The sequence below is a fragment of the Nicotiana tomentosiformis genome, chromosome 2 (genome assembly GCF_000390325.3).
Source record: "Nicotiana tomentosiformis chromosome 2, ASM39032v3, whole genome shotgun sequence".
NCBI classification, from domain to species: domain Eukaryota; kingdom Viridiplantae; phylum Streptophyta; class Magnoliopsida; order Solanales; family Solanaceae; genus Nicotiana; species Nicotiana tomentosiformis.
This window is the reverse complement of record NC_090813.1, coordinates 191931419-191955122: the sequence shown is the minus strand read 5'-3', so window position 1 is coordinate 191955122 and position 23704 is coordinate 191931419. Positions and strand designations below refer to the sequence as shown.

Here is a 23704-nt window from a genome sequence, read left to right as displayed (position 1 = left end):
GTTCCCTGGATATTTGCACACAATTCTCTTGGCTAATCTGTGTCATGACCCCCCAATTTTCCTCCGTAGGATGTCACGATGGCATTTAGTCTTAGAGACTAGGTAAGGTTAACACTTATTGAATTAATGACAAAAACTGTTAAATATGAAATAGAAATCTCTATACAAAACTTACAATCTTAAAACTGGTAGTACAAGTCATAAGCTCTACTGAGTTTACTAGAAAATCTTCTAAGTACAACTGTTTCGGAATAGAAATAAATAGTACAAGTACAATATCAGAAGGTGATTCCGAGGCCTGCGAACGCGACAACAGGTTTATCTAGAGTCTCCACAGCAAAGCCTGAACAACTAGCTAGTGATCAACCAACTTCGAAATACCTGAGTCTGCACAAAAATGTGCAAAAGCGTAACATGAGTATACTACAGCAGTACCCAGTAAGTATCAAGACTAATCTCTGTGGATAGTGACGAGGGACAGTCAAGGCACCTACTGGACTAAACAACCTGAACAAGTATGAAGGTGAACTAACGAAAAAACAATATTAATATAAAGCTAAGCATGGTAAGGAAGACAAAACAATACTCGCAATGAAACACTAGAAACAACAATTAGCAACAAGAAGCAAACAAGTAATAATGTTGCTGGGTAAGCTGAACACAGTCTAAGTTCGGTGAAACCAAATAAAGGAAAAACAAGTAACAACTCATTAAGAACAACCGCGCTTTTACACTAGATTTATTCAAGAAATTCCATGAGGTACCAGGCCTCCTAATCACAAATCACGGGTCCCAATTCATGAACCCTAATCACTTGGCATCTTGTGCCCACAATACAATTCATAATCGCATGGACGACTTACGTGCCAAGAGAGTGACAATATTTAATATCCGCACGGACCACTCACGTGCCAACGATAATAACGACTCGTGACAGTACAGTCAATTCACGTGCCAACAGGATAACTCTCACACAGAAGACAAGTACACGGGAGCACATGTAAATGGTCAAATACATCAGGATTCATCTTCTTAAATCGATATGGGTGATTTGTTTACGCGTATGCTTGTGCAAGTGTTCTACCACAATTCAAGTCAACAAGCAAGAGTAGAGACAATGAATGACACATAAGAAACAATCACCCCAAAATGTACACGATACAACTCACACAAGGTAGGCACACAATTACACAAATATCAACAATAGCAATGCCCCCAGGCCATCATAAGTCATCACAAATTATTCCCCGACATAGCCCACTTTGTTTCGCCACGTGCGCAACAATAAAGTAAATGCCCGCCTTGTCTCGCCACACGCGCATAATAATATTCCCACCTTATCTCGCCACATGTGCAAACCCACTTATATAGCCTGCCTTGTCACACCGCATGTGCAAATATCAATATAACAACGGCACGAACAACTCACGTGCGAACACCCCGACAATCCTCACAACAATAACATGTGTGCCAAAACATAACAACACAATAAAATGACTTTCAAAACATGTGCTCATATGCCACAACATTTTCAAAAACAGTTTTAATACCACAACCACGCATAGACCTCGGCTCAACAACACTAAGTACAACAGAAACAACAACAATAGCACGAAAATTGTAACACCCCGAAAAATTTTGAAGTACTTAAGTATAAGGCCTGGTAAAATTTGTAAAGAAAATAATATTTTATGGTGCCGGACTAGGCTTACGTGTTTGAGGATTATAGAAATTCTTAACTCGAACTTTTTGGGTTGAACAATGCACGGAAAAGTAAAAGAAAATTTTTGCCGAAAATATGCATTTATGCGGTCCATTATGCGACCGCATAATCACTCTGCGGGCCGCATAATGGCCGCAGAAGTGAGCAGGTGAGGGCTATTCTGGAAGCAGTTATGCGGTCGACTATACGACCGCATAACTGTTATGCGGACCGCATATATAGACAGATTTTTGATCATTTTTGTCAGTAATTATGCGACCGATATGCGGTCGCATATGCGACCGCAGAACCTGTTCCGGAGCTTCATTTTTTGGTTTTTAAAATCCGATCCTATTTCGTTAAATACACTCTTTGGGTCATTTTTGAGCTATTATCTAATATTTTAGAGTGAGAGAAGGTGCCCTAGAGTGAGAAGGTGTTCTCCAATAATTGTTCTTCAATTCTTGCCCAAGTTTTGGAAGATTGAGAAGGGAAATTCACTAGGTCTTCATCCTAGAGGTAAGATTCTACACCCTAACCCTTAATTTCAAATTTTGTGTAGAAATGGATAATAAGCAAGATAATTTCTGGGTAAGAGGGTTGGTTATTTTACATGCATGTGTTATCAAAGGGTGTAGAAAGATTGTTGAGCTAAAAATGGTAAATGTTGAATTGTGGGATGATGGAATCCTCCATGAAAGGACCTTGAAACCTTAATGCACATCTAGTGTTTGATAAAATGCTCAAATGAACTAGAACCATGATCATCTTCCTAATTTTGGTTCAATTTGTTATATTTCTAAAATAGATTGAAGTTGCTAAGAATTTCGAAATATTTAAAGTGTAAGGAAGCTCAAGTGAGGTATGTTGGCTAAACTCTTCTCTTAGAATTGAATTCCACAATATTCATGTAAATTATGTAAGTCCCGAGTGATTCATTATGAGACTGGCTATTCCGAGTAAGATTGGATTGAAAGATATATATTCAACAAGCATTCTAAATGCTTTATTCATGTTATGTTACCAATTGAGGATGTGTTAAAATACGGGTTGTGCATTAATAATATTTCGACTTTAAGTCAAGTTCAAATGAAGGCTATTATGCCAAAATTTTGTGAAATATCTCTATGTGCCTTAGACTCTAAATTGCTCACATGTGTACTACACACCTTGATTTGAGTTGTATTTATTGTTGCTGATGATAATGGTATTTGAAATTGATAAGGTGAGCATGAAATACTGAACATGGCCAACGTGCCAAGAATGACCTTAAAATTATGGCCATTAGTGCCAATGAAATGATAAGATGTGAAAGTATTATGAAATGCGATGATTGATATAAAAATGTTGATGTCTCAAATAAGATGGCCTAGACGGTCGGGTCGTGATCGGACACCAAGCCGCACACATGGTGGTGATTGCGCTGGAAATTGTAATTGAAATGGTAATTGTGGTTGATGTCCCTAATGGATAGCCTAGCCGATCGGGTCGTGATCGGACTCCGTGTTAAAGACAGTGGTATTGATATTGAGAGAAATTGTGGTTGATGTCTCTATTGAGATGGCCTAGCCGATCGGGTCGTGATCGGACTCCGTGCTAAGAGTACGGTGGTACCGGTATTGTGAATAATGATATTGTGGACAATGGTATATCGATACTAAAAATCTCCCAATGTGAGATATGGAAATTAATTTGAACACTGTCTTGATCCTAAATTGAGGTTTGATGTTGATTAAGACTTTCATTGATATTATGATAATCTTATTTGTATTATTTGTCATTCTATTGAGAGGGTGTTTAGTTATACATACTAGTACTATTCGACAGTACTAATGTCCCTTTTGCCGGGGGCGCTACATCTTTCAATGGATGCAGGTGGTTCCACAACAGGAGATATTGGTCAGTGATAGTAGTGCACCTTCTTCCCAGCTGACTTGGTAGCCCCACTTCATTCCGGGGTCATGGATCTTTTGTACTTTGTGTATTCTATTTGAGGTATAGCCGGGGCCTTGTTGTCGGCATTATCATTGTACTCTTCTTTATCTATAGAGGCCTCGTAGACATAATGTGGGTTGTGTATTGGTGCTGGGGAAAGACAAACTATGTTATGTTGTGGACGTATTACTTGTCCATTTGAGACTTTAAAAATGATGAAACTATTGGAAATGAATTGGTATTGTAGACATGAACACATTTTCGTCTAATTAATGATAATATGTATTATCTTTATTCATGGATGAGTTTGGGTAGAATAAAATCTAACGGGCTTGCTCGGTCGGGTTCACTCGATTGAGCGCCGGTCGCGCTCCTCGATTTTGGAGTGTGACAAGAATACAACAAGTAAATCAACACAAGAACTTCAGAACACAAAGAAACGGAAGAAGGAGCTCACAAAGAAAGACACAACATGGAATAATGGTCTCAACAAGAATAGCTCAACAATAAAGAGATAATGTGTAACAGTGATTCCAAATAAGGATGAGTCAACAATGAAAAGGGATAACAAAACTTCATTTAGGGTTGAGCAACTACGAAAGAGATAACAACAAATTCAATTAAGGATAAGCAATTACAGAAAAGATAATAATAACTTCAATTAAGGATAAATAACTACGAAAAAGATAATAATAACTTCAATTAAGAATAAACACTTACGAAAAAGATAATAATAACTTCAATTAAGGACAAGCAATTACGGAAAAGATAGTATGGCAATAAAAGAGGCAATAACTTCACTTAAGGCACATAAGAGTTCAATCGGCAAAAAGGGTAAAACATGAATCAATTAATTCCAAATAAGACATGTAAGGGTAAATTTAGTAAATGGAGGATATAACATGATAAAACAGCTTCATAACTAATGAACATAAGAACCTAAGGGTCCTAAACGGTCAAATTTCCACAATTAAGCCCGAGTACGTACTCGTCACCTCGTAAGGGGTATTTTCCCCACACAAAGTTAGGCAAGATACTTACCTCAAAGAAGGTAGACCGACACTCTAAATTAGCCTTCTCGTGTGAAACAACTTCCAGACGACTCAAATCCCAAACAAACACGTGAAGAACCCTTCAAATATCGCCCACTCTTGGACTAGTTTTAAAAAAAATGAAGAAAAGAAGCTGAAATGCATTTTTAAGCTGCTCCAGGCAACTTATTTCCAGGCAGGTCGCATTTTAAAGAGGCGACCTGCTTCAGCAGTTTTCCAAGCAGAAATTACAGTACCAATTTTTAGTAAATCGACCATAACTTTCTATACAAATATCCAAATGATGAATGATTTAACTTTCTAAAAACTAGACTCAAAGGGATACAACTTACATTTTTGGATCATCTCCAAATTCCTTATAGATTAAAATATATAAGCTTCCGAAATCAGACTAGCAAGTGTGCAGATTCGAGGTTCTGCGGCCCAAAGTGCCGAATTGCTCAAACTTATTCAAAACTCGCCCGAACCTCTCGGGACCTCAACCAAACATACACACAGGTCCTAAAAGATGATACGAACTCGCTCGCGCAATCAAAATACCAAAATAACACCTGAAATTTAGAATTGAATACCAAAAGGCATGGATTTTAAAAGAAATTTCAAGAACTTCCAAATTTTCAATCAAGCGTCTGAATCCTATCAAATCAACTCCGAATCGCGCCAAATTTTGCAGACAAATTTCAAATAGCAAAATGGTCTTGTACAAACTTTCAAAACCAAATTTTAGGCCTGTTACCATAAAGTCAAACTCAGGCCAAACTTTAGAAATTCAAGCTTTTTAAAATCAAAACTTTTAATTTTTCAAAAACTAACGGAAAACATGCCTACGCATCTCGGAATAACTTCAAATTTTGCACACAAGTCATAAATATTATTATAAAACTGTTCGAACTTTCGGAATCTATATTGGGACCCGATGTCAACAAAAATCTAATTATGGCCAAATTTAAGAATTCTTTAAACCCTTAAAAATCTACTTTTCGACAAATGGCGTTAAATCAAGCTAGGAAATTCCGAATTTGATTGCGGGCATACACCCAAGTTCCAAATCATGATACGGACCCACCATAACCTTCAAAACACTGATCCGGGTCCATTTAAATAAAACATTGATCGAAATCAACTCAAATGAGTTTTTAAGGCACGATTTCACATTTTCATCAATTTTCTCATAAGAACCTTCCAGAAAAAGATACGAACTGTGCACGCAAATCAAAAAAGGCTGAATGGAGCTATTCGAGGTCTTGAAACACAGAAATGAAGGTTACAATTAAAGATGACCTATCGGGTCATCACAATCTGTAGGTAATCATTGGTTTAGTCTGCTTTGTAACCCCGATAAACATAAAGTGCTCTTAAATGCCACATAATATTAGGTGTTTCACTAGCACCCATGGATTCGGCCTAGTGGTAAATGAAGTGAATGCAAATCTTGGAGACTCATGTTCAAATCCCGCTAAATCTTCTCTGCCAGTTAAATATGCAATGTATCTTATATAATAAAAACTACTTTATATACCATATCTTCATACTTGTGCAATGGGGGAATATTTACACTGATAATGGAGTGCATGCATTAATAATCTATGATGATTTTAGTAACCAGGCAGTAGCATATCGACAAATATGAATATTTGTTATGTTGACTACCAGGTTGTGAGTCTGCTGCTGGGGATATTTTCTATTTATATCTCCGTCAAATCCTGAATAGAGCACCAAATATGTAGATGATAAATGGCCCCTATTTTCATCTTTATATTCGGCAACAATTTCCTACCTCTACCATGGTTAAATTAGATCAGCACACTCTCAAATAGACCGTAGAGTATGGAAAATATACTAGTTATATATTCCCCCGGTCCACAATAAGTGACCAATTTACTTTTTTATTTTGGTCTAAAATAAGTGTCCATTTATATAATCAAGAAAAAATTCAATTTGTTTTTCCAAAATTACCCTTACGTACGTATCCCTAAAAAGTCTTTTACTCCTCACATTAACTATGCCGCAATATTTAATTAAGGGTAGTTTAGTCACACTAACTATTTTTGTCTAGAATTTAGTATTTTCTTAATGGGTGTGCCCAAAATAAATTTATCACTTATTGTGAATCGGAGGGAGTATGAAATAAGAACATGCGTATAAGCAATATAGGATGAGAATATCTAAAGATAAAAATTATATCTTTAAACCAAAGTTTGAACCGAAGTTATTAGAACCGTTTTTCTGAGGGTTCGGCGAGGGCAGCAAAGTTAGCCTGACTGCTACTTAGCTTCAGCCCTTAGACAATAAATAGCACAATCGTGCTAAAGCGATGGCAATCACACGAAACAAGCAAGAAAGCTATGAAATAAAATGACTCGAATTTGGGAGGCAAGTGCCAATTTTCTGTTGTGTTATTCAATATTTGATGCCTTACAAAGAATGAGTACAAAGCCTATTTATAGAACTAAAATGCCTATACAAAGGGGTAGTTGGCAGGGCTGGAAATGCTGTTGCAGCAGCCTGGTGCATTCCAGCCTGGAAAGCTGCCTGGATTTCAACATGGAAAGCTGCCTGGATTCCAGCATGGGAAGCTGCCTGGATTCCTGCATGAAAAGCTGGAAAGGCAGACTTTGTGGGATATGATGTCAACCATGGCCCACTGATGGCAGTCCGAGAGTTGAGCTCGGACAAGGCTCGTTATCGCTGGTTTTGCCGAAAATTAATAGGTGCGATGGCGGGGCGATGCACGCTCTCCCACTTGAAATGGCGACGACCCCGACGCCACACAACTGAAGATAATTGTGGACTTGTTCCCTGAACTGCCACAAATCTTCAAACTTCTCCCATGATGCCTCCTCTAGTGAAGTTCCTTTCCAATGAACAAGGAACTGTGCGCTTGAATTGCCCCATCCTTTTCCACGGACCAACTGATGGTCTATGATGGCTTCCAATTGCTTGTCTGTTGCCGGCGGAGTAGCAAAAATTTGGCTTCGGCTGGACTGCGCCCGATCCTTGTCTTCCATGTCTTCGAAATATGGTTTTAATTGGCTAGCATGGAAGACTGGATAGATTTTCAGATGACGCGGCATGTCCAGTTGATATGATATTATCCCCACTTTGGCAACAATTTCGAATGGACCCTCATATCGGCGAATCAGACTATGATGTACGCCTTGCAGTGATTTGAACTGCCGTGGATTTAATTTCACTATGACCCTGTCTCCAATCTTGTAGTTGACTGGACGACGCTTCCTATCCGCAAATTTCTTCATTTTGCGGGCTTCCTTGTCAAGATATGACCTGGCTAGATCGGCTTGTTCCTCCCAAAACTTGGCCATGTGAAAAGCCCCCGGATTCTTCAATCCGACGTTGGTGGGCAATGATTGAGGAGTGTTGGGTTGTTGCCCAGTTGCAATCTCAAAGGGACTCTTCCCAGTCGCCTCGCTGCGTTGCAAATTGTAAGAGAATTGAGCTATGTCCAGTAGCTTAGCCCAGTCTCTTTGATTGGCGCTGACATAATGCCTTAGATAGCATTCAAGCAAGGCATTAATCCTTTCCGTTTGTCCATCTGTTTGCGGATGGAAACTTGTTGAGAAGTGCAGTTGAGTTCCCAACAAGCTGAACAATTCTTTCCAGAATGCGCCGGTGAAACGAGGGTCTAGATCGCTTATGATGTGCTTAGGCACGCCCCAATATTTCATGATGTCCCTCAAGAATATACGTGCTGCCTCTTTAGCTTTGCAACCGATAGTGGTGGCCGAAAATGTTGCATACTTGGTGAACCTATCGACAACCACCATAATGGTGCCAAATCCCTCCGAATTTGGCAAACACGTGATGACGTCCATGGTTATGCTGTCCCATGGCTTCGCCGCAACTATCAGCGGCTCAAGTAAACCCCCAGGAAGCTTGGATTCCACCTTGTCTTGTTGACAAACTAGACAAGTGCGTACATATACCTCGATGTCGTCCCGCATCCAAGGCCAATAATAAGAAGACTCAATTAGGGCCATTGTGCGTTTTTGCCCTGGATGACCTACCCAGGCAGAGTCATGACCTTCTTTCAGCAGAGTACGCCGGAGATTTGCCCATTTGGGCACGTAAACTCTTTTGCCAGTGGTGTACAAGAGACCATCTTCTTCCCAAAATCGCTGAGTTTTGCCTTGACTGGCCAAGGCAAGAAGCTGTTTTGCCACGGGATCATGTTGTATACCCTCTTTGATGGTCTTGATGATGCCACTGCTTGCTGAGCTAACCATGTTTGCCAATATTGTCTTGCGACTCAAAGCATCGACAACTACGTTAGCTTTCCCCGGTTTATATTCCAGGGTGTAGTCGAATTCGGCCAAGAAATCTTGCCAACGAGCCTGCTTGGCAGATAACTTCTTCTGTGTTTGGAAGTAGCTTGTTGCAACGTTGTCAGTCTTGACAACAAAATGTGCCCCTAACAAGTAATGACGCCAAGTCCTTAGGCAGTGGACTACATCAGTCATTTCTTTCTCTTGGACCGTGTAACGCCTTTCAACGTCGTTCAACTTTCGACTCTCAAAGGCTATAGGATGGCCTTCTTGCATCAGTACGCCTCCTATAGCAAAGTCAGACGCATCCGTCTGGACTTCAAATACTTTCGAGAAATCAGGCAGGGCCAATACGGGTTCCTTGGTAATTACTGCCTTGAGTTTCTTGAATGCCTTCTAGCATATGTCGCTCCATTCCCACTCTCTGTCCTTCTTCAGCAAGTCAGTGAGGGGGGATGCAATAGCCGAGTAACTGAAGATGAATCTCCGATAATAGTTGGCTAAGCCGAGAAAGGACCGAAGTTCTGGTACCTTTGTTGGAGCTTCCCAGTCCTGGATAGCTTCCACCTTGTCCCTATCCATCCGAATTTCCCCATGGCTGATTGTATGCCCGAGGAATTGTACTATGGGCTGTGCGAAGCTGCATTTCTCACGTTTGACGCACAGATCATTTTCCCTTAGTACCTTGAATACCTTACGAAGGTGTTCCGCATGGTCTTCCATATCGTTGCTATAAACCACGATATCATCTAGATAGATGACAACGAACTGATCCAAGAAAGGATGGAATAGTTTGTTCATCAAAGTGCAGAAGGTTGCTGGAGCGTTGGTCAAACCGAATGGCACTACCAACCATTCAAAAGCCCCATATCGTGTAACACAGGTTGTCTTGGGCTCGTCTCCGTCGGCAATCCGCACTTGGTAGTAACCTTTCCTCAGATCTATCTTGGTGAACACCTTGGCCTGCCCCAAGCGATCAAATAAATCAGCAATGAGAGGGATAGGGTACTTGTTCTTCACTGTGACCTTGTTAAGGGCCCTATAATCAATACATAACCGCATGGTACCCTCCTTCTTCTTCTGAAATAAGACAGGAGCTCCGTAAGGTGCCTTGGATGGTCGTATGTGGCCAGCCTCTAGCAACTCCTTGAGTTGCTTCCTCAATTCCTCCAATTCCGGGGGCGCCATGCGATAAGGCGACATGGCAGGTGGCTTTGCCCCTGGAACCAGCTCGATCTGATGATCAACTTCCCTTCGTGGTGGCAAATGTTTGGGAAGTTCTTCCAGCATCACGTCCTTATTATCCTCAAGGACTTGCTCAATGCGGGGAGGCAATGCTACTGCCTCAAGGGAATGCTCAACGATTCCCGTCAAGGTTGCAAGAAATATTGGTTCTCCTTTCTTGAAACCTTTCACAAGTTGCATCGCTGACAGATGCACTCCAGTTTATGGTACCCGAATAAGGGGCACAATACACGAACCTCCAGGATCGCTTATGTGAAGCTGGTTGATACGGGGTGCAATAAGTGCGTTGACCTCGTACCAAAAGTCCAATCCCAGAATGATGTCAAAGACATCCATGGGAGCAACGGTGAAGTCCGTCAATCCCTGCCATCCTCCTAAAGCAATTTGTACGTTAGGAGCAAAGCCATGAACGGTAGTGGGAAGGGCATTGACAGTCTTCATTATCGTGTCGCTGGATATAAAGACAAGTCCAAGCTCCCTAGCTCGTTCCTCTGTCACAAAATTATGAGTCGCACCTGTATCCACCATGATGCGTACGTCTTTGCCGTTTAACTTGGCATCGACGAATAAAGATTCACGGGGCCTCACACGAGGCGGTTGGGCAGCAATAGCGGTAATGGTCATATGGTTTATCAAGGCCATATGATTGAACAAGCCTACGACCTTGTTCTTCCCTTGTCCTGCACCATCAGCTGGTGCTCTTCGTTCCTCAGGTTGCCTGTCAGTAGGCGCATCAGTTTGTCCTTGCTGCTGGTGTGCTGCTACAATTGCTCCTAATTTGTTCAGAGTAGGACAATTTCGAGCAGCATGAGAATGGTCTCCGCAAAGATAGCAAACATCTCGCTGGGCAGCCTTCGGTGCTCCTCCTTTCCTCTTCTCATCGTAATCCTTGCGATAATTAGAAGAGTGGTTGCGGTTACCTCGATTATCATTGTTCCGATTGGGAACAAATCTGCCTTTGCCTCGGTGGGTGTCCATCTTTGGAGAAGCAGCAACTTGGCTCCGATTGTTATTTCCCTTAGACGCTTCGGTCCGAAAATCTGCCAATGATTCGGCTACTATAATAGCCTCATCGACGTTGTCGATTTGTCGCCTTTGCAATTCTTGTTTGCCCCAAAACTGCAAGCCATCCAAGAAATGAAATAATAGATCCTCACCGGTTAAGTTGGGGATCTGAAGGGTGAGTTTTGTAAAATCCTTTACGTACTCACGGATGGAGGATGTTTGCCTAAGCTCCCTCAACTGTCGGCGAGCTTTGTGCACAACGTTTTGAGGATAAAACTACCGTTTTAGCTCCTCTTTGAACTGCTTCCAAGTATCAATGGAGCACGTTCCTTTCTCCATATCTGCCTTCTTTCTGCGCCACCAAAGTATGGCGGTTTCTGATAAATACATGGCTGCCGTTCGGATTTTGGCAGCATCGTTGGCAATGCTTACATGTTCGAAATAAGCATCCAGCCGCCACAAGAAGTTTTCCACGTCTTGAGCGCTTCTTTCACCCCGAAATTCTTTGGGTTTAGGAGCTTCAATACATGTTTCCCGGACAGTGATGGGACCTCGCCCGGTGGTTCCTGCTGTCTCCTCTAGACGCAGTTTTAAAGCTTCAACTTCTGCCTGTAAGGAAGACAAAGCCTCAGTGAGCTTGAGTTCAAGGTTGTTTAGCCCGTCATCTTGCTCCTGAACGTTCCCTTTGACTTCTTGAAGTCCATCAAGGGCAACTGACTCAAGTGAACAAATATTGATTTCTGCAGCGGAAATACGACGATGTGCGACCTCTAAACCCTTTTCTATCATACAAACTCTCTCATCGAGAGATATAGCTTGAGAAGTTTCGGGTGCAGTATAGGGAAGCAACTCGCTTTCAGGTGGAGATGCATCCCTGGCCCTACTTTTGTCGCGCTTTCGACCCATGCCTCTTTGTTGTTCTGGGTTCTCTTCAATGTTGGTTTCTTCAATGTTACGCTGTGAGTTCTTAGCCATGCAAGAACCTAGGCTCTGGTACCAATTGTCGCGGAACCGTTTTTCTGAGGGTTCGGCGAGGGCAGCAAAGTTAGCCTTACTGCTACTTAGCTTCAGCCCTTAGATAATAAATAGCACAATCGTGCTAAAGCGATGGCAATCACACGAAACAAGCAAGAAAGCTATGAAATAAAGAGACTCGAATTTGGGAGGCAAGTGCCAATTTTCTGTTGTGTTATTCAATATTTGATGCCTTACAAAGAATGAGTACAAAGCCTATTTATAGAACTAAAATGGCTAAACAAAGGGGTAGTTGGCAGGGCTGGAAAGGCTGTTGCAGCAGCCTGGTGCATTCCAGCCTGGAAAGCTGCCTGGATTTTAGCATGGAAAGCTGCCTGGATTCCTGCATGGGAAGCTGCCTGGATTCCTGCATGAAAAGCCGGAAAGGCAGACTTTGTGGGGTATGATGTCAACCATGGCCCACTGATGACAGTCCGAGAGTTGAGCTCGGACAAGGCTCGCTATCGCTGGTTTTGCCGAAAATTAATAGGTGCGATGGCGGGGCGGTGACTCTATCATACCCGTAACTCTAATGCTAGCTCCAACTAGTTAACAAACGAAAGTTGATGAAACCAATACACAACTGCTCGGATTACAAAAAGACAACCAAGGAAACTAACGAGAAATGTCAATAATGGAGCATCCAAAAGTTCGCGAGCTTTCCTGTATAAGTTCAACGGATCAAATATTAGTAAAGATTAAAAGATAGAATCAATCAAATTTAAATGGTGGATCCGTCATATAAGTTATATGTACCGACGATTTAGAAAATTTATACATAACATAATTTACATTTATAACATATTACGTATTACCTATTTATTCTAGGTTACTAGTCAATATTTATTAAATAGTGCAATGGACTTTAACTCAATCAATGAGTATGTTACAATCATATCGAATAGTTAGCTGTTGATAAAACTACCATAAAAGTCTAAACTCTAAAGAAGTTGCTTTAATCAAATCAGATTTTGGTTATATTGATGTAGATCTTGTCTATCTCGTGTTTCACGTTACCTACTTATATTATTATTCGCCGTTCACGTCTTTTTCTTGTATATATTCCCACCACATTTCTGTAATTGTGCATACACACACTTCTCATATTTTTAGTTAAGACCCCATTTTTATCCCTTTTTTTCAATAATAAAACGGTCCAAAATGGATATTGAGGATTTATACAGTAAGTTCCCAGCGACCCATTTGCAAATCTTGGTAAGATATATTGTAGATTAATCTTTTCTTTTCCTTTTATTATATACTGTGTTTTTCTCTAGCTCTTTTTGTTTCCAACAATCTTGGAATTACTCCAGAGTGCTTCTTCAGCTGTTTATGTTTTTCTTTTCTTCCTTTCTGTGTTTTTGAAATTAGAAAGCTGAATACAAAGATCATTGAACAAAGCTAAAACTTAGAGGACTATTTCAAACCTTTTCCCCTATGAATTCAATACGCAGTTGTTTTGATTTGGAACATCAATATATAAGTGAAAAATTACAAAATTATATTCTGCTATTTATTATTGAACCCATCAAATTTCAAATGGTGAAATTACATTGGATGTACTTATTTAAAATCAATGTTTATATTTTCACCCAATTAAAAAAAGTTTTGAAAAATAGCCCTGCGTCAGAATTCTAAAGTATGATGGTCAGAATTTTAAAGAATGCTGGTAAGAATTTTAAAACACCAGGAATGCTGGTCAGAATTATAAAATGCAATAGCCGGTCAAAATTTTGTGGCAAATTGCAAAAAAAAAAAAGGCCGTCAGAATTCTGTCGAATCATCATAAGACTTGCTCATAAAATTCTAACCAGCATACTTCAAAATTCTATTCGAAAATTATTTTTTCAAGACTTTTCGTATCGAGATCAAAATTTAGACCGTGTCACCAAATGATCCTATTTGTGCAAATCACCCATAATTTACTCAAGAGTATGTTATATTAAATTTACCAACTACAATCAATGTATAACTAGTTGTTAATAAAACTACCATAAAATAGAAGTCTAGAGTGGATTTTATTACATTGACGTAGATATGTCTTTGGCGTGTTTCACATGACCCCTACTTATGTTGAACACTCCTACATTTTTGAACACAGATATCAAGCTACTATTGGTTTGGACCTTCGAAACAACAGGGGAAAATCAGGTCACCGTTCATTCCATGCACGTCTTTTTCTCGTATATAATTGGGATAATACATAATTACGGGGATTGTTTTACTTTGCACCCTTAAATTTTGCGAGGGTCCTATGACCCCTTGTATTTGTTTAAAGTGTAATAAATTCAATAATAGCGTGTGAGAAGTAAATAATTGCCCCAATTATGTTTATTTCTCTATTTTTCTATTTTTTCCTTTCCTTTTTCTTTTTCCTTTGCACCCACGTTCTGCTTTCATTTTTTGTTTTCTTCTTCTTAGAAGGCTATACCTCCATTAGTCTTTGTTTGAGATTATTATCAAGTTATTGTTCAATATCCTTGATTATGAAAAGGATTGAAGGTGAGGAACGAAAATTTAGTTGCTCGGTTTTGAAGAACTGAACATAAATTATCGAAAGAGATTGTGATACCTATTTTTAAAGTTCGAAACTGAAAATTCGTCTGCCATCTCTCTGGTGACTTTTGTAAAGCTTTTCTAATTAGAAATATGGATGAATTATTCAAAAATTGGTACATTAAATCACGTGAAACTCGTCTTATGGGAAGCGATTTGAAAAGATTTATTAAATGCATACATAAACATACGCAAAACCAGATAATACATAGAAAATAATATGACACCACTTGAAATAAAATAGCTTGTTGCTCAACTGGTTAAGTATTTATTAAAGAAGAATTAAAATATATTATGTATTAGTGAGGCTTGAACCACTGACCTCTAACAAAATTAAGCAACAACAAAAGTCACTTGAGCAAGAATTTATTTGTTAGTCAAGTTGACAATAAATATACTCAAATCATTCTTGAAAAAAGACATACTTGGTACAAGTATTTCTAATGAGACTATCATACTCAAATCATTCTTGAAAAAAGACATACTTGGTACTAGTATTTCTAATGAGACTATCATTAATAGATTTAAGAAAATAAAAACTTATTACAGAGATTTATAGTAATGTTTTGAATTTTATTTTTTTTAATAATAAATATGATGTCATTATAGTTATTCATTTGTTCATTTATTACAAAATGTGACACCACTTATAAAAATTTTTGTGTTCGCCACTACGCGTGTAAGAAATTTAAAGGAAAAATTGAGTATAAGCGACTTGGAGGGGTGAAGGTGAGAAAAGAAAATGGCTTGCTGTGGCAATGTGACGAAAAAGAAGGAAAAAAAAAGATGAAAAAAAGAGATAATTTTAAAATAAATAATGAATAAAAAGAAAATATAAATAGTTTAAATAAGAAAAATACGTGTCAAAATATGATTGGTGCGTGTAATATATTATTTTGGTGAAAGTGGTGCGCAATTGGTATTTATTACGGTTCAAACAAACACAAGTGGTCATAGACTCGTGTAAAGTTTAGGGTGCAATTGGGTAAAGTGAGACAACCTCAATGGTTTTTTTATGTATTATCCCTGTATAATTGACACCACATTTGTCTACACCTCTTTTTGAGTCCCTAATTACTCCTTCGTTATCAAGACCCCAATTAAGAGACGGTCCAAAATGGAGCAAAATGCCATTTATATACAGTAAGTTTCCCAGCAACCCATTTGCAAATCTTTGTAAGATCTATTGTAGATTCAGATTTTTTGTTTTTCTCTTACCCTTTTTGTTTTCTTGTGTTCCAACAATCTTGGAATTACTGCTGAGTGCTTATTTTGCTGTTTATTTGTTTTTCTTTCCCTTTTTTGTGCTTTTGAAATTAGAATCTTGAGTACAAAAATTGCTTCTTTTTTAGCTATATGACTTCCCAAATGTGTATTGAAGCTGAATTTATCTTAGGATGTCTATTAATCATTGAAGTAATTAAGCTTTGGCCAATGGTTAATAGCTCAAGTCTACCTAATTCTTGATAATTGCAATTTCTGATATAAAGAAAGTACTTTTTCCCCCCTGTTTGGTGACCACGCTCTTGTTTATTACAGTCCATATAAATGAATTCCCATTCTGGTGTGTCATAATTTTTTTTAATTTTTTATTTATTCTGTGTAAAGACTCAATTTTTATTCAATGTGGAAGAAGTTTATAGTAATTTGGCATATATGTGGATAGGAGAGAGTATAATTGGAGTGATTAGTGAACAAAGTTAACAACATAGTTCTTGCAGCACTTTAGTTTTGTATTGCATTAGCCGCAATAGTCGAGTTGGATCCAAGATTTGAACACTATGGTTCAAGTTTGGAATTCTACCACAACCCATTTGATTTACTGGGTTCGAAATCTATTTCCTGTACTTTTTAGTGATTTTTTAACACATATACAGAGTTGAGTGAGTAACTTTAGCTCAGACCCAGTGTAGTTGCAAATTGGGATTGTCTAATTTCTTAGTGTTTAATTACTAGCAAGTTTTCTGTAGAATTAGGAAGGATAATGCATAGCAGAATTTTTTTGTTGATAGAAAAATTAAAGGCGAGATTATGGGGATGAAGTACAAATGATAAATGGCGCTGATTAAATGTCATGGTTTTCTTTTCTCCTCCTTCGGATCATCTCTAACTCCTTTTATTGGAGTGTTTTGCTTCACTAAAGTTATTTGCATGTCACTTGCATTCCTAATGGTTCCTACAAATAGCAGGGGTTAGAGAATAGAACTGAGAATGCGTGTGCAAAGTGTGTGCATCTAGTAGAGAGAGAGAGATATTTATGATGATACCCTAATTCTTGTACTATATGTACTCTTACTCGACAACCAGTATCTTAGGAGTAATAGTTAAGGCTAATCTTGGCACTCTACTTCACTTTTTGGGTTAGAAGAATAGAAACTTTCATCAGTAAATGCTAAAGTTATGCCATGTGATCCTGTAATCAAATCGCTCGAGATCAGCCCATATCTAAACTCGCAAGCTTCTCCTCAGAAAAAGCTACTAGTGTAATTTGTCTCAAAACCCCTTCTAAGATTCAAATTCTATCTCGTGCTTCTTTCCTTCACAGCTTTTCTTGAGCCGAGGGTCTATCGGAAACAACCTCTCTATCTTCACGAGGTAGGGGTAAGGTCTGCGTACACACTACCCTCCCCATACCCCACTTGTGGGATTTCACTGTGTATGTTGTAGTTGTTGTTACTTCTTTCCTTCACAATATCTAATTTCATCATACACTTGAATTGGCTAGTAAAATGCCAAGGAAGGCAATCTCATGCTTGTCTCTGTTGGTGCCAAAGTATTTACTCTTATACAATTAACTTGGAAATTGATCTGCATGGTCTGATGACTTCCTTCTTCCGTACTTGCACATGCTTTATTTCATATTATTAATATTTAATGATGCAAATATTTGGGCTACATCTCTCCCCTTGTGTACTGACTTTCTGTGCACAGGTTTCTGTCGCCTGACGTGCTAAAGAAACTCTCGGGAATCTTTTTGTATATGAGAACTGTTTTAGGACTGTCTCTTGACTTTAATAGCTTATCAACAATTGTTGCATAAATGACAGGTCTCTTGCATCCGCTGGGCAGAATAATTCTTCTGGCGCTTGAACTGTGAATAGAAAATATTTGTCGAGATGCCGTCGCTGGGTAACTACACCACCGACAGCACAAATGGACATTCAAATATATTTGGGCATGAAAAATGTGATGCCTATTTACTTTTCCATTTAGAAACTTTTTTAGGCAAAGGCTTTCGGGCTTTCTTGTACTTTTTGGGTCTTGCCTATTGTTTTGTCGGATTGTCAGCTATAACTGCTCGGTTTTTCCGGTCAATGGAAAGTGTTGTTAAGCATAGTCGAACTGTAGAGACGCTAGACCCTCGCAGAGGCACGAAAATCGTCAAAGATGAAAAGGTGTGGAATTACACAATTGCAGACATCACTCTACTGGCATTTGGGACTAGCTTTCCACAGATATCTTTAGCTACAATTGATGCAATACGAAATATTGGAAATTTATATGCTGGAGGTTTGTTCTGGATTTCCTATTCTGCATTCAGAATACTTAGTTTGTGTTATAATTTTTCTCTTATTCATAATACGGACGTAGGAAAGCATGGCATCAAACTTTCACATTCCTCTCTTACTCATAGTATTTATATTATTAGATATGTATAAATATTTAATTGCAAACCTAGTAACTAGGACGAGTTAGGTGTTCGGTGGCACTTCAGAACCCATAAAGTTTAAATCGTGCCTCCACCTCTGCTTAAGACATGCTGAGATGTTAATTATGAAATCAAGAGTTAATCGGTTAATATTCATTTAAAAAATGTTAATAGGTCAATATACTTTGTGCTATGGCCAATATTATATATAGTTTCGTGCTATATCGTTTCCTTTTTTTCTTTTCTCTATTGAGAAGATAGAATGTGAGAATCTGACTTCCGTTGGAAAAGCTTGTTCATAGCTTGAATAGTTTAAAACTGTTAAAGTACTAAATTTCATGTTTTATTGTTGTTGAAGCATTTACATATAGTGTATCACTTCTACTAGCTAACCAGAAAATTGACTTAATCTTGGGCATCAGTTGCCTTGCTAATACACAATTTGACTTGGCCAGGTTTAGGTCCGGGAACACTTGTCGGCTCTGCTGCGTTTGATCTATTTCCGATACATGCCGTTTGCGTGGTGGTTCCTAAAGCTGGAGAATTGAAGAAGATATCAGATATTGGAGTCTGGCTTGTAGAGCTCTTTTGGTCTTTTTGGGCCTATATCTGGCTGTATATAATTTTAGAGGTATCTGCTAAAAATTTTCCATATCGTTAAAATTCACCAGTAGTTTATGTGAAGTTCAGAGATTTTGTAACTTTATGGGAAGTCTATTTTCCAGTGTTTTAATTTGAGCTATCAGATTTATCTTATTGATGAAATGTGCATGGTGCAAAAATGTAAATGTAAATGTCTTAGTCCTCTTTCATTTATTCACATCAATACAAGGATTCCGTTAACGCCGTCCTGTTCATGAATATAATTTGATTTTGTAGGTCTGGAGTCCAAATGTTATAACTTTGTGGGAGTCTATCTTAACAGTGTTGCAATTTGGGCTATTGCTGATTCATGCGTATGCACAGGACAAGCGTTGGCCCTATTTATCCCTTCCTATGTATGTCTATGTTTATTATCATAAATTTTGTATTGTGCCAATTCTCTAATTGATTTTTGTTTCAGCTTGTTTTTATTTTCTCATATGGGAAAATGACCTAAATTTGTGCGTTGTGTATACTTTCAACTATTTAGAGAAAGAGCCGAGAGGCCAGAGGAGTGGGTGCCTGCGGAGGCTGCTAAATATAGGCCTCTTGACAAGGTTCATGATCCACACTCTGAAGTATCTCAAGTTGGTGAAGAAGAAAGTAGCGGAATTGTTGATATTTTTTCCATTCATTCAGGAGAAGGGACAGGTAATTTCAAGAAAGAGATGCTTTGTTTTACCTTGGATATCCGATTCTTCCCGGTTATGTGATACAATTTGACTTATAATAGATACTCCCTCTGTCCCGAATTATGAGGCACTCTTTTCTTTTTAGTCTGTCCCAAAAAGAATTTCACCTTTCTATTTTTAGAAATAATTTAATTTTAAAGTTCCAATTTTACCCTTAATAAGATGATTTATAGCCGTACAAATGTTTAAGGCTTGTTCTAGACCACAAGTTTTAAAAGTCTTCTTTTTTTTTTCTTAAACTCCGTGCCCAGTCAAACGGTGCCACATAAATTAGGACGGAGGGAGTACTAAAAGTTCTGGGTATTTACACAACACATGCAGGTATAAGAGTATTGATGGTAATGAATTTGAAACACTGAGAGAAGTTATATGATCTTTTTGTAGTTAATTTTGTTCTGACAATTCTTCTGTAACAACAGCTCATTTTTATCAAAACTTAGCTGGTGAAGATGTCACTGAATCGTCCACGCCCCGTAATGGCAATATCATTCCTGAAGAATCTGATCTCCTCTCAATTTGGAAGCATCAATTTGTGGATGCTCTCATGGTACTGTTTTCTTATACTGTCTTATTATGTTTCTTTATTTGATGTCGCAGTGGCTGAAATACTATTCTGACACAAACAGTCATGTGTATGTGTTACAGTATAAACAATTGTCGCTTTCTATAGTTACCGACACTCTTTTGCTAAATGTGGAGTGGATAATTACTCCATTTTACTGTACTATGTGCATGTCCTAGTTTAACCAGTTTCCTGAGCAGAGTTACCCGGTACCTCTACTAGTAGGAGGTAACAGGTACCTATTGGAACAGTCGAGGTGTGCGGAACCTATCCCGAACACCATTATTATTAAAAAGAAAAAGGAAAAAAGAAAAAAAAATTAAACCGCTTTGAGAGACCGTAATTATGTCGCTGCATTATAAGCAAAATCTTTAATTGAATCTCAAATAACTGGTACATGTGGCCTCCAAAACTGAATCCAGGCCTAAAACTCCATGCATATGAAGAAGATGCAAAAATTAAGGATTTATTACGCCATACTATGTGTTCCCTACCCCAGCTGAGGTTTCTTTCCTTCTCTTTTTTCTTTTCTTTTTCTTTCTTTCTTTTGTTTGGGGGCTTCTATGTTATTTTTATCCCCGTCCCTATTTTAGGAAAAATGAGGTGAATGGTAGGTTAATGGGCTTGTTTAAAAATCTTTACAGTTGGAAAGTGTGGAATCCAGAAAATTGAATAATATATACCTACGTCTCGCAAGAATTTTCTGGCAGTCACTTCTTCTACCGTGGAAGCTTCTTTTTGCGTTTGTGCCACCATATCATATTGCCCACGGGTGGATTGCTTTCATATGCTCGTTGATATTCATCAGCGGAATAGCTTATGTCGTGACAAAGCTCACTGATTTGATAAGCTGTGTTACAGGTTTCACCCTTCCTTTAGATTAAGTGCTTTTTCAATGATCATAAATGTTCTTCTGCCTATATGCTTTGCTCTGACCTAAGAATATATATTGTACACAATGTAACTGCAGGAATAAATCCGTACGTCATTGCATTCACAGCTTTGGCAGGTGGAACCTCATGGCCTGATCTCGTGGCCAGCAAAATTGCTGCAGAACGGCAGCTTACAGCCGACTCTGCCATTGCTAACATTACCTGCAGGTTTCTTCGTCAGCTAATTATGCCCTTTACCTGTTACGTACTTAAATTAACTAGAAGGCATGCCACCCATAGAGATTTGGCAAATTGCTTTCTTTGTTTTCCAATTTTATTTTTCCCTTTTAGGTGGTTTAGAATTTCATCAATTTTAATTTTGCCCCTGTTAGCTAGGTAAAAGACTAAAGGGTCTTTTTGGTTGGAGGGATTTGGAAAATAATTCCAGCATAAAATTTCGCATAAAATAAATGCAATTTTTGGTTGGAGGGATTAGAAAAAAATAATCTCCCTATAGCTAATGCAACGTTTGGTTGGCCGTATAAGAAAATATAATTCTGGCATAACTTTATGTAGTGTCAGGTAGGCGGGCATTAAACGATGCCTGCATTAAGTTATGTGATAATCTATATATATTATTTTATGCAGAATGAAATATGGAATAAAGAATACGTGTATTAGCTATTCGGGGATAAAAGCATTTAAAGACAAAAATGACCTTGGAGTAAGTAATCCCTACATAAATATCATGTATTATTATTCACTTCATAACAATCCTTGAATTATTATTCCCCATATAACTATCCAGTATTATTATTCACCGCATAAAGATAAACAACCCCTGCATTAGTATTCCACCACATAAACAATCACTGCATCATAATCCTGTCTTAACTAACATGTGCACCAAACGACTCCTAAACGTAGTAGTTAGCCAAAACATTGTTATTCATTTAAGATGCACTTTTGTGATTAACTTAGTTTAATCTCTCATAATTTATAGAAAATGTGAATTTGACATTGTCATTCCTTGAAACTAGATATCCTGGTGTCTGACTTACGTTCATACGTTCTTCCTTGTAGCAATTCGGTGAACATCTATATAGGCATCGGTGTACCCTGGTTCATCGACACATTGTACAACTACATTGCATACAAGGAGCCACTACGAATAGAGAATGCAGAAGGACTAAGTTTCTCTTTGCTTGTTTTCTTCTCCACTTCCGTAGCATGTATCGGTGTTTTGGTGTTTAGGCGGCTTACTCTCGGTGCTGAGCTTGGCGGGCCAAAAGTTTGGGCATGGGTAACTTGCATATTTTTCATGTTTTTATGGCTCATATTTGTTGTGCTATCATCTCTCAGAGTTTCCGGGATCATATAGCAAACTTAGTCCAAATCAAGGTTTTGCTAAATATCGCTGGTTCGTTCCTAGCGAGGTCCGCCCTCATGGTTATGTACACTTGCATAATGCAATACAATTGTGCACGCAATTTTCTTTAGTCATTGTAATGATCAATGATATATAAAGATGTGACTTATTGAATTTCTTGCAAGAGGAGAGTTACAAATGTGTTAAATGTCAGGACCAAGAATTATGCAACTCATGGGATCTGATGATACACAAGTGTGTTGTATCAGGTTACTAAGGTATGGCCAATCATACTAAAAGTTCCAAAGTTAGATTACCATTTTACCCCTACACTAAATTAAAATCTAATTAATTAAATAGGACTACTAAGTCTAAAGTTGAAATATGAAAATGTCCATCAAATTTACATTTCACTATATAATAAATGTATAGTACGTATATTAAATATAAAATGTGAACAGATTGTTTTGATTTTAAAAATTGACAAATATGTTTTTAAAGTTAATGTCATTTATTGTAATCTATTAAATTTAGAATAACTTTTATCTTCCACTATCGATTAATATCAGTCTTTAAAATGTGCATTGAATAATTAACTCTTTCACCTTCTAACAGTAATTACAAATTCATGAATATCAGCTTTTCCACTCCTCAATTTACTTATTTATCAGTTTTTCTAACATACCATCTACAATCTGGCTTCGACTATGAACGTTGGGCTTCATTCCAATCGATTCCTACTCGGTAACTTTACCTTTTTGTCTCTCTTTCTCTTTGGTCTATAGTTGAAAAGTTACATTAAATCTCAATTATAGACCAGGTTCATATGCAAAGTAAAATGCGTAGTATTTGAACAGTCATTCCTACGACTATTTAGGACCTAACGCTGATAATGCACTGAAGTCAAAGAGATTTGTTATGAGTTAGTTGGCAAAAGTTGGGTTCATTTTTTTCTCTTTATTCCTAATCCTTGACCCATCTATTTCACTTTATATGTTATTTTCCCTCTTTTTTATAGTGTTGATTCTCATATTAATGCCTTAATAGCGTTATTTTATGTGTGTGATATATGTTTTTGTGCAGTGAGTACTGTATATCCACCTTCCTAATAAGGGGCTGAAGTGTT

The 23704-nt window shown here is 38.1% G+C and overlaps 1 protein-coding gene across 2 annotated transcripts; it reads left to right on the top strand.

Annotated features, from left to right (window-relative positions):
- Window positions 1-15768: 15768 nt before the first annotated feature.
- LOC104096862 (magnesium/proton exchanger-like) lies at window positions 15769-22762 on the top strand. Of its 2 annotated transcripts, XM_070196498.1 has the most exons (10): window positions 15769-15935; window positions 17840-18302; window positions 18897-19072; window positions 19321-19439; window positions 19574-19734; window positions 20195-20322; window positions 20982-21198; window positions 21308-21437; window positions 21858-21933; window positions 22293-22762. In XM_070196498.1, the coding sequence occupies exons 2-10, from the start codon at window positions 17909-17911 to the stop codon at window positions 22461-22463; spliced, it is 1572 nt and encodes a 523-aa protein (XP_070052599.1). In that variant the 5' UTR covers window positions 15769-15935; window positions 17840-17908; the 3' UTR covers window positions 22464-22762. The 2 variants fall into 2 exon arrangements, with proteins under 2 accessions (XP_070052599.1, XP_009601604.1); XM_009603309.4 differs by lacking the exon at window positions 21858-21933 and having other exon boundaries at window positions 15774-15935.
- Window positions 22763-23704: the final 942 nt, after the last annotated feature.

Excerpts from the sequence above, each read along its gene's own strand:
- LOC104096862 (XM_009603309.4), top strand. The coding sequence starts at position 17,909 with ATGCCGTCGCTGGGTAACTACACCACCGACAGCACAAATGGACATTCA. Across the intron at positions 19,073-19,320 it reads GGCTGTATATAATTTTAGAG|GTCTGGAGTCCAAATGTTAT; the intron begins GTATCTGCTAAA and ends TTGATTTTGTAG. Across the intron at positions 19,440-19,573 it reads CCCTATTTATCCCTTCCTAT|AGAAAGAGCCGAGAGGCCAG; the intron begins GTATGTCTATGT and ends TCAACTATTTAG.